Here is a 20,383-nt window from a genome sequence, read left to right as displayed (position 1 = left end):
TTCCCCCCTCCACCGCGATTGTCAAGGGGGACCCGGGGGGCGGGCAACTGATTTTTCTTCAGGTTTGGCAGAAGAAGGTACAAAGCAAAGAATAGGTCTTTGGTCCTTTCATTTGGTCTGCCAGGGGGCGGGGTGTGTTGGGGAGGCCTGGGGAGCTAGAGGTGTGCAAGGAGGTGGGGACAGATATGCAAAGGGCATTTCCAGTGAGTCCCAGGGGACGAAGCAGGTGCAGGGTCTTGGGGTTCAGGGAGTCTTGGGGGACCAGAGAGCAGCAGGGCAGAACGGCCTGGGTGACAGAAGGGTGCAGGGCAGGGTGTCCCGGGAGTCCTAAGGGACCAAGGTGGGTGCAGGGCCCGGGCTACCCGGAGTCCTAGGGTTGATCAGGGGATGCAGGGGGCGGGGCACGCCAGGAGTCCTGGGGGGCCGGAGAGGGCGGGGGCGGAGCGTGCCGAGCCGGGGAGGGCGGGGCGCCGGTTGGGCTGCCCGAGTGGCTGGCGGGAGGGGCGGCGGCTCCACCCCGCGTGGCGCGGCGCGCGGCCTCCGGGTGCCTAGGCTCCGGCCGGGCGGTGACGCCTCATTCGCGCGGAGCCGGCCCGGGACACGGTCGGCGGCAACATGAACAGCATCAAGAACGTGCCGGCGCGGGTGCTGAGCCGGAGGCCGGGCCACAGCCTGGAGGCCGAGCGCGAGCAGTTCGACAAGACGCAGGCGAGCGCGGACGCGGGCAGGGCGGGCGGCGGCGGTGCGGGGGCCCTCGGTGCGCTCGGCCCTGCGCGGACGGTTGCGGGCTCCGCGGCGCGGGCGGCGCAGGTGACCGGAAGCCGCGCAGCAGTCTGGGCCGGGCTTCGGGGATGCGGACGCGGCCCAGGTGCGCACGGCCGCGCGGGGCCCGGGGCGCCCTGAGCGCCCGCCGCCTTCCCGGGGAAGCTCCCGGCTCTCTCTGCTCTCGAGCTGTTTCCACGGTCGCACAGTATCTTATTATCTGCTGGGTGAAAAGTTTCACGTATGTCGCCAGACTTGTTTGCCCGCGCGGGGGCCCACTTATAAATAGGCTGCCACCCCCTCGTTAAACACAGGCGCCTGACAGACGGAAACTTCCCAGGCTCCTTCCTGCGCTCCCACGCGCCGCTCCTCTCCCAGGAGAGGGCCCGACCTGAGAAAGTGGCGTGGAAAATTAAATTATGCTCTGGTACGCATTCATTCATGCATGGGTTCTGGGTTCTAGGACCCACAGGTGCAGATTGCTTTGTCTATTTTTTTTTTTTAAGTCAGGGTCTCATATGGCCCACGCTAGCCTTGAACTCCTGATCATCCTATTTCCACCTCCCAAATGCTGCTATTGTGGACATCTACCACCACGTCTGGTCCCCTCCTTTTTGATTTACAAACTCTGCCCTGTTCTTAAGTCTTGCGTGAACGCGCAGGAGGGCACAGAGGGAGGGGTCACTACTTGATTATTTGCTAGACTAAGTCAGCCAAGATCGAAATGGCTGCATTTTCTATTTAAACTCTAGCACTGAAGGAAGCCAAAGACTCCTCCCACCTGTGTTTAAAGCAGGTTGGTGATATTTGCATTTGTGGGGGCCACTGGCGAGTTCCTTCCCCCTTGGCCAGAGCAGAGAGCAAGGACTCCTGCGGTTGCTTTCAAAACAAGTTAGCACAAGCGGTTTCGTTTTGAAATAGGAGAAAACGTGAGACCTAACCTTTGTGCCTCTGATAGACAATGATAGTAATAAACTTCAGGACGGGAGTGCTCTGTGCATGCCAAGTGCTGGTACCAACCTGGCTGCAAATGATTAATTTATCCGTGTGATCCCCATCTGGTCCAGCCTGGATCACCCACCATAAAAACAAACATGGCGTTTGATGTGAAGTCATTAATACATAATTAATTGTGCTAGTAAAGTTGCAGAGCCTAGGGAGACGGACTGTTGGCACGGAGAATCTGGGTGTTGTTCATAGGGTTTTAGAATTCCTCTCCTGCTTTTGAGCAGGTGCAGAAAAAGCTCTGATGACTACAGGAAGAGATGGGGGAGGAGATGGGATTTTAAAGGTCAAGTTGATTGATCTTCCGCTTAAATGATTATGTCAAGGGTAACCTTCCTGAATGTCAGAGGGACAATCTCTGATAGAGGACCACATGAGTTTAGTGGCTGGTTTGTAAGTCTGGTGGTTCTTTTTACTTCCTTTGTTCATTTTTAAAACTCTTCACTGCGTTTATCTTGTGTGTGCGTGCAGGACAGCCTGTGAGTGGAAGTTGGGACAGTGTGCAGGCATTCTCTCCTTTCATCCTATGTGTTCAGACCCAGGTTGTCTGGTTTATCCGCAAGCACCTTTACCTGCTGAGCCATCTTGTGTGCCCTCCTTGAGTTTTTGAGGAATTAAGAGGGTTGCTCATGAAGCATAACTTTGTCCTAAGGAGTCTCATAGGGCTCACCCACTCGAGAGCAACTTTTTCATAGATGAGAGGGAGCCCCGGGCCTGGCTTCACAGTGGCTTAGCGAGGGATGTAAGAACGAGGTTTCGCAAGTAGTTAATATTTAATTAGATCATTCCCAGAAATATCCAGCAAGCTGCCGGCCAGGCCTTTTGCAGGAAAGGCCTAGAGAGCCCTGGTTACTGCTTCCGTGTCTCCTTTGGGATAGAAAATAGCACATCCAGTACTGGGACCTGCTTCCCTTTGGAACACACGCCTGTCTTGACATTGACAGTGGCTGGTGGTGGCCATGGAGCAGCTAGTTTAGCATTGAAATTCTCAGCAGTCTGTCAGTCTCTCCTCTTGGGCTCCCAGGGCCAGGAGGAAGAGGAATGCCTCCATGTTTGCTCTGTGGACAGGACACGCCCTGTTTTGTACAGAGCTCGGTGGTTTACCTCTCAGGAGTGTTGAGGGAGGCAGTCATCCTTCCTTTTGGCAGCTGGCGCTTGAGTTATGAGCTTCTGGCCTCAGTGGTGTGTCCCAGAGACAGTTCGCTCAGCCCCATCACTTTAATCCCTTTGTCCATAAGACCCCTTTTCAAAATGTCATGTTTTGAATATAAAATGCTATGCAACTCATTGTACCTGTATTCTGAATACCAGGCCTTTAAAAAGACCGTGTGACACCATAGAACACACTTGTAGACAGGGTAGACCTGGTCTCTTGGTTGTTTCCTGGGGGCGGGGAGCAAGTGCCTGACTACAGAGCCTGCTTTTTCCTTTTTCCACAGAAGACAGGGCTGGTTCTGTGTTTCTGGAAGAGTACACTGTGAGATACTGTGCGGTAGGTTGAGTCATGTCCCTGCAAAGATGACCACAGACTAACTAAATGTGTTGTTTGCGTAACTCAGATTGTTGTTGGAGCCAAGTTGCTCAGCCACTGATCTTGAGATAGGAGGTTGTTATGAGTCACCAGGTGGGCCCTGCATAGCAAGGGTCCCTAAATGCAGATGAGGGAAGCAGGAGAGGCAGGTGGTCACAGTGCCACGAGATTAAACTCTGCTGGCTGCGTGTGGCTTTGAAAGAGCCAACAGCTAGGGAATAATACCATCCTTTATAAACTGGAGAAGGCAAGGAACAGATTTCTGCCCTAGAACCTCCAGAAAGAAACACAACCCTTTTAACCCTGCAATATCCATTTCAGGAGCTGGGAATGTGGTTCAGGGCATAGACTGCTTGCCCAGCATGCATGAACCCCTGAATTTGAGCCCCAGCACCACATAGCTATATCATGGTGGTCCATGCCTGTTACCCCAGGATTTGGGGGTTGGGGATGGAGTAAGAGGATTAAAAGTTCAAAGTTATCCTTACCTAGAAGGCCTGTGCGTGGACTATGAAAACATTTCAGACTTCTGGACTGCAGAACTGTAAGCTGTATCAATGCTGTTTACTAAAAGTGTAGCGATTTGTTACAGCAACCAGGAGGGACTAATACACACTGCACAGTGAACACGGGATGTTGTAGGGTCGCAGCAAATAGTTGACCATTCTCCACTTCCTCCACCCCCAAAGATCACAATCTGGGACCTCCTTGAAAGAAGTAAGCCATCTTTGAAGCACACCGTGGCCCATGCTGCAGCTAGAAGCTGTGAACATGATTGTGTTTTCCTTTCTGTGGGACACGCAGCTGCCCTTTGGTTTGCTTCTCTGAGCCATGGATTTACCCACAGCATACAGAGGCCGAGAGCCAGGGAGCGGCCTCTTCTCAGGTCAGGATGAGAGAAACCCTTTAATCATAGTTCAGGGTTAAGTCCGGGGAAACTCTGGCTCCAGAGGTGAAAGGGTGAGGGTTGAGGTGTTCCCACAGGGGAGCCAGGTGCTGAGGCAGCAGCAGATGGAAATAGTTCATACCTTCGGTTTTCCAGGTCAGCGACATACCTCAGCAGCCCCTGAGGGACCAAAATCTTGTAAAGATTGACATTTAATTGACAAGTCCTGACTTCCGGGTGCAGCTGCAATGCAGCAGCACCGCTGAGTTAGACACAGAAGGGTCAGGCGGATGCTACATTTTAGGTCATCTACTGGTCTCTAGAAAAAGTTAACAGGCAGGTGACGTTAATTTGGGTTGTATCTTTGACTTCACCCAGCACATCCCGAATAAATCCCTCTCAACACTGGCACGCTGTTAAGTGTGGATGGGGTGTTTCTCATTTTGCTCATCCATGGAGTCAGCCCTTCCTGAATTCAGCAGCTGCCTGAGACATTGCAGGTGTGAGGAGCAGCCAGGCCTCGGTGATGGCAGATGGGGGTGATTTGGTCAGGGGGCAGAGCCCCCAGGCTTTGGTATCGTGAGGAATTTTCCTCAGCCAGGTGAGTCTCAACTAGAGGCAGATCACAGGAGTGAGCTGGTGTTTGGAACGTGCTCTAAGTTTCTATTGGTTGAAAGCAGTTCTGGGATCTGTCAGATCCCATGCCACATTCAGGGCTGTCGCTCAGCCCTGTCTGCTCATAGCTCAAGGCGTGGCTCCTTGAAGCTCAACGGCAGAACACTTGCCTGTGTAAGTTTGATTCCAAGCCCTGCAGAAGTAGGGAGGCGTGTGACTATAACATGTTACTACATGCTTGCACACTCGGAATACATACAATAGTAGAAAAAACCCAGCCCTGGAGTTGAAGGAGATCCCTAACCACATGGTGGATAGACGAAACTTCTAGCTCTGTCTAGCTGTTATAATTGGTGCTGGCTGAGGCCTTGAGGCCTGAAGTGGGCTGTGACCCCAGGAGAAGGCATATCACAACAGCTGGCCAAGCAAGAGGAGACAAAAGTCAAGACCCCTGTCCTACAGGGAGGAATAGACTGGGCCCACAGACACACCTTAAGGAGCCTGACTGCAGCCAAGTGGGCTGGGCCTGACTCCCAGGCTGCCAAGGTTTTGAAGTCCCCTCTCCCAGGCAGAGCAGTTCTAAGGGACACTTTGTAAGGCTGGGGTGGAACGGGGCTGCCCGTTCCTCACCTTCTTGCCTTTGCTTCTGTGCACCCTGGCACACTGATTAGAGCACACCGACTACATTTCTTGACCTTATCCTGCAGAGTAGGAGGGGCAAAAGTCACCTTAGTACACTCCTGGAATGGAGGGGTGTTAGCTATTGAAGTGTGCCGAGAAGTTAAGAACCTGGGTCGGGGCTGGAGAGATGACTCAGTGGTTAAGAGCACTACTGCTCCTGCAGAGAACCCAGGTTCAATTCCCAGCACACACACGGAAGCTCACTACTGTCTGTAACTCCAGTTGCAGGGGATTCAACACCCACATACAGCTATGCATGCAGAAAAAACACCAATACACATTAGATAGATAGATAGATAGATAGATAGATAGATAGATAGATAGATAGATAGATAGACAGATAGATCCCATATGTACATTAGATAGATAGATAGATAGATAGATAGATAGATAGATAGATAGATAGATAGATAGATAAGATAGACAGATAGATAAAAAAGAGGCCTGGCTCTGTCACATCACTGCTCTGTGCCTTAGTTTCCCCATTTTCAAGACAGTAATAATAACACAACCCTGCCCCAGTGGAGCAGTTGTAGGTATGTGCAGGGTGTAGCAAATGTGTTAGCAGTTAGATTGTATGCAGGAAAGCCGGCAGAATTGAAGGAAATAGAAAGTGTCCCTGTGTCCTGAGTATAGCCAGCTGAAGGGAGCAAAGGAATGGAGCTGGGTAGTGTGTCTGGAGGGTGATGCACTAGGCACCATCCTTCAAGAAAGAGTGTCAGGTGTACTATCCAGCATAGGTCCAGCCATCCTTCCGGTGATGTGGAGACCATAGGGACTCCAGGGAGTTTGGGGTAGAGGCAGCTCAGGACTCCCTGCAAACCTGCCCCCTTTCTGAATGAGGAGGAGACTCCTCTTTGACCCAGCTCCGAGGCCAGTGTCCAGGAGCCTGTGAATGAAACCCAGCCGGCCACTTGATCCTAGCAGCTGGGTCCCTGCTGCTGTGAGTGGAAGTCCTGTGGGGTTTAGACCTGATTGGCAAGGGACAGGGAAACTCAGCTGGCTAACCTGAGCTGCCTGGCCAGCCTGGCCCTCCCCCTCCTCCACCTGGGAACCCCTATCCATTTCAGCACTAACTTGAGCATCACTTTGCTTATGACAGCGTCTGTCTTTCTGCGCCCAAGCTTTGCTTTCCTGTGTCCTCCTGGTTCTGATGGCATAATGCACCGTGTCGTCTAGCTCTCCCGTGTACGTGCCCTGGCAGAAATGAAGATATTCTCCACCTCCTGATGCTGTTTCTCATGTTGTGGTGACCCCAACCAGAAAATTATTTTCTTTCTTTTTCTTTTTTAATAAAGATTTATTTAAAGTGTTCTGCCTACATGTAGGCCTGTTGGCCAGAGGAGGGGACCAGACCTCATTACAGATGGTTGTGAGTCACCATGTGGTTGCTGGGAATTGAACTCAGGACCTTTGGAAGAGCAGCCAATGTTCTTAACTGCTGAACCACCTCTCCAGCCCCAGAAAATTATTTTCGTTGTTACTTAATAACTAATTTTGCTACTATGAATCATAATGTAAATATCTGATATGCAGCCCCACAGGGGTCATAACCCACGTGCTGAGAAACGCTGTTTTAGAGAGACACCCCTCTCAGCTTGGACTGGTGGAACAATGGACCCCGAGAAATCGGAATTTCCCCAGGAATCTCATGCTGGAAGAAGGAAAAGGCTGGGAACAGGAAGGGGAACTTGTTTCCTGAGGAGATTTTCAGTTCTAAGGGCTTGTCAGATCACCTTGCAAGATGAGAGTGGAGCCCAGACAGTGGGGAGTCAGTGGTGGGCATTCTGACCCTGGCCCTCTATTTAAACTTCAATCTGACTGCAGGACCCTGAAAATGGTCTTGAGGAGGTCACTAGATCTTTCCCAATGTGGCCGCATTAACTGTGTCTTCCTTTCCTGTTCTGTACAGGATTTGGCTGTTTTCATTGGTTTCTGGAGGTTGGGTGACTGAGCCAATTCAGTGACATGGACATGTGACAGTTAACCTGCAGAGCAGGAAGAAGTAGGTAGTTGTGGGGTTGGGTGTGTGTCCATCTAGGGTCAGCTACCGTTCAGATACACCCACCACTGTACCCAAGATCCACAAGCGAGGGCCATGTGTCCTCCATAGGGCTACACCACGCTTCAAGAAGGACAGCCTTGGGAACTGGCAAGCCTGAGAGGTTCTGCTCGGCATGGCCCACAGCACCATACTGGATTGAATGAGCCCACGGAGGAAGACATTAGTCCCGGTGGGAATTTTTAATTTTTTCTCTTCTTGCTAAGTAAACATAAGACTCAAATTGCAATAGGTTCGTCTGCCTGAGCGTGAGTCAGTCCTCTGGCTTGTTGGACAGTCAGGTTCGCGATGACATCACCCGTGCCTCGGAAACCAAACCACCCAGCTGCCTCCCTAGATGTCCTGTCCATCTAGATTCTGGCCCAGCAGAGGTGTGACTCAGGGCCATGCCTTTCTGCCCTGCATTCCACCCACAAAGTCTGGAGCTGGGGTGGCAGCAGGTTGGGCCATGAATTTCTCAATAGTGACCAAAGGGCAGATTCTTTCCCGGGGCTTTCATGCCATCCTTTGAGTTGTGGACGATCATAGACTAATGTTTGCATTTCTTGAATGGTGGAGTAGTGGAGGCCAGGACCAAAGGGCCAGGAGACTAGAATGGAGCGAGATGCAGTTGAATGAACCAGGGCCAGTCGCTTCTGACTTCCTGTCTGCTGAAATGATCCAGCTTCGACCTCTTTGCTGCTTTGCATGTGGCCTCAGCTTAGCTTCCCCAGCTACAGAACTCCTGTGTTTATAGTCATGAATGGCCTTTGAGGTAGCAAAAGTGTTTGAATGAGAGCACTCTGTCCTCCAAGCCAGTCTTTGGACTCACAGAGCAAAGTAACTCTCCGCCCTGCCAGCAGTCCCGAGCCTGGGCTCTCGGAGGAACCTGTCTGTCCCTGCCAACTGCTGCTGGTAAGCCTCGTGATAACTGCACAAGGAGGCTTAAGTTGATTCATTTCAGGGATGATTTTAAAAATAGAAATTGTTTAATAGCTATCTTAATAATTAACTCTAGCGGCTCAGTTATTATGAAGAAAGATGCTGCCTTGAAGTAGGCGTGCTTAGGTCTGAAAGCTGCAAGTGCTCGCTCTCACGTGTCCACAGAGACTTACTGAGTGCCCTGCAGATGCTAGAGTGGAAGCCGCATGCTCATCCTCAGTGTCTGGAGCGGTGGTTCTCAGCCTTCCTACCTTCGACCCTTTAATACAGTTCCTCATGTTGTGCTGCCCCCCCCCACCGTAAAATTATATTCATTGCTACTTCATAGCTGTAATTTTGCTACTGTAATGGATTGCAATGCAAATATCTGATATGCAGGATGTCTGATATGTGACCCCTGTGAAGGGGTTGTTTGAACCTCTCAAAGGGGTTGCGACCCATAGGTTGAGAACCACTGGTCTAGGGAATTAGGTCTGGGACCTCTGAAAATACCAGGATCTGAGGGACCTTGTGACCCAGCATTCAGGAGGCAGGTCTCTGTGAGTTCCAGGCCAGCCTGGTCTACATAGTGAGTTCCAGGCTAGCCAGGGCTACACAGTGAGACCCTGTCTCAAAACAGACAAACCAGAATCCACGGATGTTCAAGTCCCTTGTATAAATGTGCGGTTTTCACATGTGGTTTACATATATGCACTCACATAATTTAAATCATGTACCTGTACCTGATACAGTACCAGTTACATATACATGACCTGTTATCCTCTATTGCTCAGGAACTTACGAGGACCAAACCTGTGTGGGGGCAGTCCAAATGCAGATTTTTCTCCTTGAATATTTTAGTTGGCATTTGGTCGAATCTTTGAGTGTGAAACTCATGGATGGGAGTGGGGTACCTGTGTGTTCATGGAGTTGGAGACAGGATGTAAGTGATCATCTAAGCAGACAATTTCAGCGGACAAATGCTCTTAATGAAGCTAACCCGGACACAGCCAGGCATGGGGATGAACACCTTTAGCCCCAGGTAGAGATAGGTGGATCTCTGAGTTCCAGGCCAGTCATGAACTGTCTCAAAAACAAACAAATGAACAAAATCTAGGATATCTTACAGCTACAGGTAGCTGCTGTAGTCAGGGTAGCTGTGGACAGGTTGCTGAGAGGCTCAGCGCTGTGATGGGAGGTCTGGTTCCCTGAGGAGCAGGACGCAGTGTGGGGACGGTCCTAGAGATGGTTTGACAGGTGCTGTGTGTTGATTGGGTTTTCCTTCTGTTTGCTGGGGATGGAACCCAAGACAGGACCTCTTGTCTAGAGCTGACATGTCTTCTCTTCTGCCTCACAGCCGGGGGAGCTAAAGTCAGGAAGTGTCTAAAGTGGTGTCTGCCGGTGTGTTGGGGCGCCAGCTGAGGAGCTGGGTGGAAAGGGCCTCCTGCCTTGGGTGTGTGGGCTCCCGGAAAAGAAAGCGGTGCATCAAGTCCATGCCGATTCTGTGCTCCCTGGGCTGTGGGGCTGTGGGCTGCAGAACACAGTGCTGACACTGAGCGTTGTCTGAGGAGCCCTGAGGCCCCCTTGCCAACCCAACCATGGCTCTTCCGTGTGCTGGATGTCCACAGTGTCCTGAGCCCCCTTTTGTTGGGTCTCAGCTGTGGTGTGGTCTGCATGAGGCCTTAGAGCTGGTGAGACATCACTGAACACACAGCCCACCTCTCACCCATGTGCTCATGTAGGAAGTGTCTCCTGTCTCACCCAGTCCCCTCTGCTGAAACAGGACCCTTTAGGATGCCTGCTAGGGACCCTTGTAGGTCACGGTCCAGGGCTGTTGACAGGCAGCTCTGATCTTCTCAGGAGTCAGTGGGCTTCATTTGACCTGGTCCAGTCATCCTTCCTAAGGTTTTTTTTTTTTTTTTTTTTTTTTTTTTTGGTCTGAGACAGAAGAATGGAGTTGCTGTGGATAAGCAGGACAGGTACACCCTGAGAACATGGACATGGGCTCCCCTAGGAGCCTTTTTGGAGGTCCAACCTGGATTTAAGATTGAAGCTGCTATGAGGATCCAAGGTAGGGAGGTGAAGGCCAGGTTCAGCGTCAGGAGTCCAGCACCAAGGCATGAGCCTGGGGGAGGGACCCAGCCTAGCCCTTATAACCCATGACCTCCAACACTTCCACCGTCCAGAATCCATGTCTTGATCTGTAGTGAGGCCAGGTCCTCTGTGTTTGGTGTCCCTGGTAAGTTTGATTTTAGTGTAGGCTAAAAGGACACCTACATGGACATGTCTTCCTGAACTGTCCTTTCAGAGAACCAGAGAGGCTGCCTAGGTCATTCTCCAGAACCAGGGGCCTGGGAGTGAGTCCCGCCAGCCGCTTGTCACTGAGGGACAGTGGGCAGACATTCTGTTTTCCACGCTGCTCTTCCCGTGAGATCACAGCACACAATCCGTGAGGGTGGAGAAGGGGACACAGTGCGCTTTGTCTCTATGACTGGGCTCTTCTGGGGTTTCTCCTGAAGACCCGGTGAGGTACCCTGGCCAAGCGCTTGGCACAAGGATAAACTCAGTAAATGGGTGGAATCATTATGTTACTGAGTCCTGCTTGCTGGCCCCGTGGCACACGTTGTGGGGTCTCGAGCTTGGCTGTGCTAGCGAGGCTGTCTTCTAGCTGTGAGATGTTTGTCCTTCCATGGCCCTGGGTGGCAGCCCTGAACTTCCTCCTGGCCTCTGTCCCTCTGAGGTCAGTCCTTCCTGGTACTGGCACTGGATGGAATGAGATGCAGAACCCGTCAGTGACTGGTGGCTCCTGGGGCATAGGTGTGGACTTGCCTCATTTCTTACAGTGACCCATATGCTAAGATCCAACCCCTGCCTACCCTCTGTCATGTCCGCTGACAGCAATTTCTTGGCATCTCACAGTTGGCATGAAGTTTGTTATTGCCTTGTTTCCTCGCTGACTGAAGGGCCTACTTCTGCTTTGTGCAGAAGTAGGGAGACGGGGCCAAGCCTGGTGGTGCACGCCTTTAATCCCAGCACTTGAAAGGCAGAGACAGATAAATCTGTGACTTTAAAGCAAGTATGGTCTATATAGTGACCAGCCAGGGCTACATGTGAGATCCTGTCTTAAAAAAAAAAAAAAGATAGGGAGAGACCCCGGTATCTCTGGGATCCCCTGGTGCACACTTCCTCTTCTCTCAGCTGGATGGCAATGGCTCTTCTTGGCTTTCTGAGGAGTCAGACAGGACTCAGGGTATGATAAGCATCCAGGTACCCAGCTGGGTTTCCATCCTGATCTTGAGGTTGTCCTTCCCTGAGGTATGTCCAGGATGGTAGACCCTGAGAGCCAGGAGGGATCACCTTTGCCTGAGAGGAGCTGCTGCCACTCCTGACGTACCAGGGTGATAGAAGAATGTCCTCGGGCCAGGATTCCCTCCTCTCCCTCCCTCCTCTGCTCTGTGGTTTTCCACCTGCTCCATGGGGGTGACATGGTTCCAGGACCCCAAGTTTCACTGAGGTCAGACCATACCACACTTTAGCCTCAGAATAGAGCTATGTCACATATTAGGGTCAGTCAGATATTCCCCACACAGTGAGATTCTGAAGTGCTCTTAACTCCATTCTTTGCTCAGATGTGACCCATAGCCACCTCCCTGAGGAAAATCCATGCGGGAAGCCCAGGGGAGGTGGGAGGTGCCACCCCTGTCTGCATGCTGCTGCCTGGGAGGATGACTGAGGGCCAGGAGTCCCTACAGACTCCCACTGTGTGAGCACTGGGCCTCCTTGTGTGGCGCTGGCCACCCCACACATCTGCCTACCCTGCACACAACGGGCCTGTGTTCCCAGGAGCCAGCCTGCGCCTGCACAGGATGGCTAGCTGACACAGTCCTATCCCTGTGGTCAATTCAGGGATGGATGGCACCCAGGTCCTTCACAGAAGACCCTGCCATGTCCCCTCCCAGGTCGCATTCCTCGGTACCTCATGACCTTACTGCAGCACTGTAAGCGTGGGGGCAGCCAGCCGCACACGCAGAGGCAGGCCTGCTGCCACATGCCACTGACATGCCATGAGGTGACTTGAGAGAGTAACAATATCAGATGGGGATTTGGAGAACCATAAATCATATTTAAAGAGGGCCAAGGGCAGCCCGTTGTAGTGGCGCACACCTTTAATCCCAGCACTTGGGAGGAAGAGTCCGGAAGAGATCCGTTTTGCAAGCCAACCCGGTCTACATAGTTTCAGGCTGGACAGAACTACACAAGAGACCCTATCTAAACACAACCGCAAAGGGGTTGAGGGGTTCGCTGGAGAGAGGGGGCTGGGTGTGTTACACGGGGGCTCAAGATAGCAGAGGCCCACCGGGCGGTGGTGGCACATGCCCTTAATCTTAGAACTTGGGTCAGGAGTTCAAGCTCGGCCTCAGCTCCATAGTGCGTTTGAACTAAGCTACATGATAACCCTATTTAAAAAGGGGTAGGGTATTGAGATGTCTCAGCTGGTAAGGGTGATGCCACTAAGCCTGACAACCGGACTTTGGATCCTGGGATTTACACAGTAGAAGGAGAGATTCCTTTGAGTTGTCCTCTGACCTCTACACTCATGCCATGTCATGTATGTGCTTACACAAGCACACGCATGCACATGCTCACATGCATGCACACAATGTGAAGAGAGATGTTTAGGAGTCAGACTCTCAAAGTTTGAACCAACACTGGCTACTGAGTCCTGTAGAACTGGACTGCCTTCTTTGCCCGCTTCAGATTTTTACCCTGCTGGCCGAGGTGGGCGCAGAGATCCCCCACGGTTTTTAGCTGTGTGTGCAGGTGAGTGCAGGTGCTCAGAGAGGCCAGTGGTCTGATCCTGGAGCTGGAGTTACTAGTGGTTGTGAACTCCTGATGTGGGTGCTGGGAACTGAACTTGGGACCTTTGGAAGAGCTTAACACTGGCCCCTGGTTTTTGTTTTTGTTTTAAGGCAAAGAAAAGCAGAGACTCCGCTGCCGGCTGGGGAGGCCTGGGGTCTGGAAGGTTTTGTCATGGCCTCTTGGTGGTCTTTTTCCTCAGAAGAAAAAGATTCCCTGCTCGCCCGTTCCCAGACTGTACTCACCATTTCTAAGTGTCTTACCCCACCCTGGTCATTTGTCATCTGGGCCACCAGGGCAGCTCCATCTTCTCCCTTCTTGCCAGGAATCTTCCAGAACAGGTGGCATTCATCATTAGAGCCAGCTCCCAGCTCAGATGTCAAGGCAATGAAGGTTGTGGTTCCATAGCCCAGGGAGGGACACTTCTTGCTGTGAGCCACAGCTGCTTGCTACTCTGGGTGGCCCAGCCCACTTAGCACGTGACTCCTGCCAGGGGAGAGCTGTACCTGGAAGCCGTGTCACAGTCACGCTGAGGACACATCACGGAGCCAACAGATCAGTACCCAAGACACTGGGCCCTCTGCGCTTCAGTTTCCTCTAAGGAAACAGCATAGTCGCCATCTCCAAAGTGGCTTCCCGGAGGTGTGTGCAGTGCTGGCCTTCGCCAGGTCTCTCTGATTGTCCCCATGGCTGCCATTGTGCCCGCTTTCCCTCAGTAGAGGTGAGGTACCCTTAGTGTTCAGAGCAACAGCCTCACCTCAGCTGCTGGGTGACCTCCCTGTGTTTGTGAGGAAAAAGAGACCTGGGGGCCATGGATGTAGGCTCAGCACCCATGAGAACAGGTGGTTGGCTGGCTGAGGCTTTGTGTACTTGTGAAGACAGACCCTGCTTGTGTTCCTTCAGGACCCTAGTTCAGTGAGGTGGGAGGACTCGGCTGCAGTCCCAGGTCCCCAAATTCCAGTGAGTCTCTCATAATAGGCCCTGTGTGTGAAAGGGCATCAGTGTGCCTTGCTGGACTGTGGGTTGCAGGGTCCAGCTAAGGAGCAGCCCGTGCCCACCCTGGCAGCCCCACCGGGCTGGCTACTTTTATAGGAGAATTGAGTCAGCCTGCTCAGCGAGTGCTGGGGCATCCACTTAGATCTGAGACACCAACTGGGGTGTTGTGTGATGTGTTTGCCCCTTTTGTTTTTTGAGGGGCTCACCACCCAGCTCCCAGATAAATCATACACAGAGGCTTATTCTTAGCTGTGACTGCCTGGCCTTGGCTTGTTTCTTGCCAGCTTTTCTTCACTTAAATTATCTCATCTACCTTTTGTGTCTGGGCTTTTTCCTTTTGTTACTTCTGTATATCTTACTCTGTGGCTAGCCGGGTGACTGGCCCCTACTGTTCCCCTCTTCTTTCTTGTTTCTTCTTCTATTTATACTCTCTACCTGCCAACCCTGCCTATCCTTGCTCCTGCCTTGCTATTGGCCATTCAGCTCTTTATTGGACCTGTGTAGACAGGCAAAGAATCACAGCTTCACAGAGTTAAATAAAATGCAGCATGAACTGGGGAGCTTTTCTCAGTTCAGAAACACCGACCTCCCAGTGGAGTCTCAGGAGGACTGGGTGAGGGATGGTGTTTGCTGTGTGTGCCCTCCTGCTGCAAGGAAGCCTTCCTGAATGGTGTTGAGCTGGGGAAATAAGATGTGGCCGGCAGAGATTAGAACCACCTTCAGGAACCATGGCTGTGGTTTCGGTCAAGTGAGGCTTCTTCCTTCTCAGGTGACAAAGCAGATTCTCCGTTGGCTTCCCCCTCCCCCAAGAGGCCACAGTTGTCCTTCTCAGTGGCATGAACAGGCACCTATGGTGTGGCGACCAGTGACAGGGCCTGGCTTCTGCGTGCATCTTGCTGGCCGTCTGCTGACAGCCTTGCTGTGGGCCCTGCTGTACAGGAAAGGGGTAACGTACTTTTATAGAAGGAGCACTGTGAGGACAAGGGACTCAGCTGAGCCAAGGGCCAAGTCTCTGCTGCTTCTCCTCCTGGTGAGGAACTTGGATAGAGGATGCTGTGTTGGCCGTGCCCTTAGTCACTCCTCCTGGAGTCTGGGAGCCTCTTCAGGGAGAGCAATGTGAGGTAGATCAGACATGTCTTTCTGAGCCACAGCCCAGCTTTCCTCCCACCTGAGCCTGGAGCTCTTGGTTGCTGTGGCGTTGACATCAGCTACAGGTCATGTAGAGGTTCCTGGGAGCACGGCTCAGGCAAACATGTTGATTTTCCTCGCACCTCCACTGGAGTAGGTGGCCCATTCACCTTTGGGTTGTGCTGGCTAGACAGCTGCAGACAGTTTCTAACCCTACTTCTGTGTTCCTCATAGGCCATCAGCATCAGCAAAGCCATCAACAGTCAGGAGGCCCCTGTGAAGGAGAAGCATGCCCGGCGTATCCTTGTGCCCCTTGGGCCTTGGGGAGGTGTCAGGAAACCCAGGGTATGCTGGGCTGGGGGAGCATGACCCAAGACCTCCAGTTGTTGTGACCGGGGACTGCAGAGGGTGCCAGGCCCCAGTGACAGGGGCTCTCTGCACAGTAACTGCCCACACTTCTGTCTGTGTCACTCACTTGGCCTTGACCCTCTAAGGCATCATTCTGGGCACTCACCATGAGAAGGGGGCCTTCACCTTCTGGTCCTATGCCATTGGCCTGCCGCTGCCCAGCAGCTCCATCCTCAGTTGGAAGTTCTGCCATGTCCTTCACAAAGTCCTCCGAGACGGACACCCCAATGTGAGTAGTGACCGTAGCCCTTTGGTCTCACGGGCTCAGTAGGCCTGCATTTCACCAGCTGACAGCACCCACGTACCACGGTTGAAGGGTATAGTTCTGTCCTTGTACCTGTCCCCCCGCGCTTGGGACTAGCCATGCCTGCCCACTGTCCATCCTGTCCTCTCACCTTCCTTCCGGCCCCAGGTGCTGCACGACTGCCAGCGGTACCGGAGCAACATACGTGAGGTCGGCGACCTGTGGGTAGGTGTGAGGACAGCGTCCAGGCATTGTGGCCGGGCTGAGGGCAGCATCCTGGGTTGATCTTTCCTCCCCCTCTGCAGCAGCTACAATTGTTGTTGGGGTTACCATATAGGCTGAGCATCAGTCAATGTGAAGTTGTAGCCTTGTTGGGGCTTAGCGCTGATTGGCCTCCACCTCTATAAGGCAAGCCCGTTAGTCCCCGAGAGTTGAAAAAGGTAGCAACCCCATGCCTGTGTGGAGAGCAGGGACTCCCAGGCTCCCCTAGACTGTGGCTTCAGAAGCCCTGCTACAGACTGAAATTTTCCATGCACTTGCCAGGCCATTCTCAGACCCATAGTCAGATCCCGGGGGTGGGGGCTGTGTCTGGATCCACTCTGATATCTTCAGAAGTCATGGCCCTGGGAGGGAAGGGCCTCAGACTTCACTCTCTGAGCTCTCCTGAGACACAGCTGGGTGGATCTCAGGAGGCTGTTGCCTGTCCAGAGCCATTACACTCTATTGATTCATCACAGTGCCTGCCACAGGCCCAGCCCCAAACTGGTGTCCACACACCATGACATTTTGCAAGAGGAGCCGGATTCTACATACAGGCCAGAATGTGCCTCCCCTGTCTGCCAGCAGCACTTTAGTGAAGTGCCCCAGCTCAGAATTGGCCTGTCTCCCTGGACAAAGGGCTCTCCTTGCCTCTCACGAGGCTTTTTCTGGCAAGAATGACAAAGGAGTAAGATTAAGGAGGGGAGGAAGCTAGAGAGTTATGAGATTGGTGAAGGCTGGTGGGAAAAGTGACTGACATGTGAAGAGTGGCCCTCCTACCCTTGCCACCTAGTTTCTCCCTCTGCCTTGATGGGTGCTCAGTCCTTAGGATTCCTAGGCTTGCTCTTGACAGTGACCTCACACTGGGCTCCATCCTCACAGGGGCACCTGCGTGACCAGTATGGACACCTGGTGAATATCTATACCAAACTGTTGCTGACCAAAATCTCCTTCCACCTCAAGGTAATAGAACTGTGGAGCTGAGGGATTGGGGAGCCCTTTCCTCTGGGACATCTGGGGACATAGCAGAGGGTTGGAATCTGTCCTGTCCATGGTCTGTCCACTTACCATAGAGGCTGGGATGACTGGCGGAGATTGCCAACTCACCTCCGTGTCTGCACAGATCCAATGTGGATGCCTGCTGTGGTCCGTGGCCATATCTTTCAGTCCTGGCCAGGTTGCCCCTGTCCTGTCCCCAGGCTTTCTGTTGTCCTTAAATTCTCAGCCCCTTTGGCCTAACCACAGCGGCTGGGGTCCCTGGAAGGCAGGATTGGGGAACCTCCCTGGCCACTCTCCTCGTGGCACCATCGGGAGCGGGGATGGGGCCTGGTATGTGGCTGCTCGGCAAGGCTGCAGCTGAGTGGGGGGCTGTCTCTGCAGCACCCTCAGTTTCCTGCAGGCCTGGAGGTAACAGACGAGGTGCTGGAGAAGGCAGCCGGAACTGATGTGAATAACATGTGAGTCTGCGTGCCTCAGTTTCTCCCACGCCCCTGAGTGTTTGAGATCAGGTGCCCACCAGGGGCCATGATGTCAAATGAGGCTGCACCTCTCGGGTTGAAGGTCATGGTCTCACATGGGCCAGGGGTGGGGTTTGTTTGGTTCAGTGTGTACCTGATGGGGAGTGTGCTTCCTGCTCCAAAGCAGTCTTGGGGATTAGTGGGTGTGTCCTGCACCCGGTGCATCCTCCCTCTCTCCCCTAGTTTCCAGCTTACCGTGGAGATGTTTGACTACATGGACTGTGAACTGAAGCTTTCTGAGTCAGGTGGGCACATCGCTCATGCCAGGCTGCGGAGACAGTGGTGACCAGACTGACATTCTCACTGCTGCTTTTTCCGGTGCCGGGCATGCTCTGGGGAGCACCTGCTGCAGTCCGGCGCTGTCTTAAGTGCACCTGCTCCCCGCACTGCCTTGGGACCCTGTGTGTTCATCCAGGACACAGCATCTGAACATTATTCTGTGGGTCCCGGATGTGGAGGCGGTGTGGTGTGGGCTGTGGAGGAGCACTCTAGGCTCCTGCCTGTCCTCAGCAGCTGCAGTCCCCTCCGGGAGAGAGAATGTGGGTAACATTTCCTGCTGTGTTCTGAAATGCCTCTGGGTTCTGTTAGACTGTTCAGCCAAAGAACTAACTGGCAGCCGTTGGACAGGAAATCTCAGAGGGCTCGCCCTCCCAGCCTGGGAGGTGATTGTTCTGGACTGCACCTTCAGAACAACTGCTGGTGACCCAGTGTTGTCCATGGCAGAGCCCAAGATGCCTTTTTAAGGGGAAACAGGGACTTGGGAAGAGGCAAGACAGCCCCCCTGTACCCAAGGTCTGGGCCTGTGGCTCTGGTGGGTGAGAGGTCAGCTTGCAGCCTGCCCAGGGCTCAGCATGGGAGCAGAGGTCAGGTTACCAGGGTGTGGCCCAGCAGTGCAGCTGGACCGAGTCCACCAGGAATTGTGTCTTGGCAAAAGAGCCAAGCCCAAGCTTCCCAGAGCACACAGGCCATCAGATTCGCCATACACCCCATGTCCCCACCCTGGCTGCTCTTGGCCTGGGAGGAGGCCCAGGTAGGCAGGCTGTGGTCCCTACAAGGGAAATGGGAAGAGCCCACAGGCCCCATCCTTGGTGACACAGATGTTTTAGTGAAGTACAAAGACCTCACTGTCTACTGAGCTTCTGAAGACACACCTGGGTGCACAGGTGAGGTGTCGGGGCCTCCTCGCCTCAGCCCACAGCACAGAAAGCAGAACCTCTCACATGGCAGAGGAGAGCCGACCGCAACACACTGCCTTCAACGGGATCGCAAGTCTGTTAGAGACACATGCTACTCAGAAGGCTGAGGTGGGAGAATCAGGAGCTAGAGTGAGTTCAAGGTCAACCTGGGGAACTTTGTGAGACCTAGTCTGAAAAGTGAACAGAGGGGAACTGGAGGGGGCCCTCGGCCGAGAGGAGCACTGGGTGCTCCTCAGACCCTGCAGGGGATTCCCAGAGCCCTCATGGTGGCTCCCAACTATCTAACTCCAGTCCTAGGGGATCTGATGCCCGCTTCTGGCTTCCGAGGGCACTGCATGCGGGTGGTGCACACGCAGAACACTTACATAAACAAAAATAAAGGAAAACACTTTAAGTAAAAAGAAGTCTGGGCATGATGGCCCATGCCTTTAATCTATGTGCTGGAGAGGCCTGTGTAAGCAGATTTGAGTTTGAGGCCAACCTGGTCTACATTAGCCAGGGCTGTAGCTCAGTAGTGGAATGCTTACCTAGAATGCAGGGGACCCTGGGAAGGAGGGAGAGGAAGACACAGAAAGGGGTGAGAGGACATTTTTACCTTGGCCAGAAAGAACTAGAGCATTCTGCCTGAAATAAGGCAGGTTACAAAACACATTTTAGTCACACATTTGATACCTAAAGTGTACCTAGTGCGACTTCCAGTTAGGACTGAAGGAAAGGTGAGGGAGGGCATCTTCCATCCCGGCTTTTACCTCTCTGCTGCTAAAGCTCGCAAACAACCCCATCCCAGTAGGGTAGAGCAAGGTTCCAGGGGCTGGGGCTTCTGGTGCTGCTCAGAGTGCCCAGCGTGGGGCCTGGCTGCTCTCCCACCCTGGCTCAGAGCCTGCTCGTTGTCATTCCTCTCTCTGCCCCAGAGAAGATGCAGGCCAAGGGAGGAGGCAGCTCCGTGTTTGTCCTTTATCCCCCCCTCCTCTGGAGTTCTGATACAAGGCCTGATTGTCAGGGTCTCCAGGGCGAGTGAGAGATTGGCTCACTGGGGGCTTGTAAAGCCTGTGTCCAAGGCCATGGCCTGGAACAAACCCTAGTCTGTGTCCACGTCTATAGGATGAGCTATCGAAATGGCAGTCTCATGTGTGTGGGTGTTTTGCCTGCATGTTCATCTGCACCATGGGCATTGCCTGGTGCCTGCAGAAGCCAGAAGAGGGTGTCAGATCACCTGGAGGCAGCGTTACAGGTGGCTGAGGCCCCATATGTGTCTAGGAACGGAACTCAGGTCCTGTGGAAGAGCAACCAGTGCTGTTGAGCTCCTGAGCATCTCTGCAGCCCTTGCTGCTGGTTTC

General features: G+C 53.1%; 1 protein-coding gene across 3 annotated transcripts in view; it reads left to right on the top strand.

The window, feature by feature from the left end:
* Positions 1-535: 535 nt before the first annotated feature.
* The window catches only part of Hip1r (huntingtin interacting protein 1 related), a 31,552-nt gene continuing 11,704 nt past the window's right edge, over positions 536-20,383 (top strand). The window contains exons 1-7 of one of the 3 annotated variants that reach the window (XM_085679180.2): positions 536-708; positions 15,658-15,721; positions 15,918-16,060; positions 16,244-16,300; positions 17,216-17,296; positions 17,714-17,790; positions 18,034-18,095. In XM_085679180.2, coding sequence (XP_085535306.2) covers positions 616-708; positions 15,658-15,721; positions 15,918-16,060; positions 16,244-16,300; positions 17,216-17,296; positions 17,714-17,790; positions 18,034-18,095 — 577 coding nt within the window. In that variant the 5' untranslated portion in view covers positions 536-615. The remainder of the gene's footprint in view (positions 709-15,657; positions 15,722-15,917; positions 16,061-16,243; positions 16,301-17,215; positions 17,297-17,713; positions 17,791-18,033; positions 18,096-20,383) is intronic. The other 2 variants (XM_087903643.1, XM_087903644.1) reach the window with 2 other exon arrangements.

This window comes from Myodes glareolus, chromosome 2, assembly GCF_982192425.1.
Source record: "Myodes glareolus chromosome 2, mMyoGla1.1, whole genome shotgun sequence".
NCBI classification, from domain to species: Eukaryota; Metazoa; Chordata; class Mammalia; order Rodentia; family Cricetidae; genus Myodes; species Myodes glareolus.
Note: the sequence above shows the minus strand (reverse complement) of the source record. Positions and strands in the feature narration are given on the sequence as shown.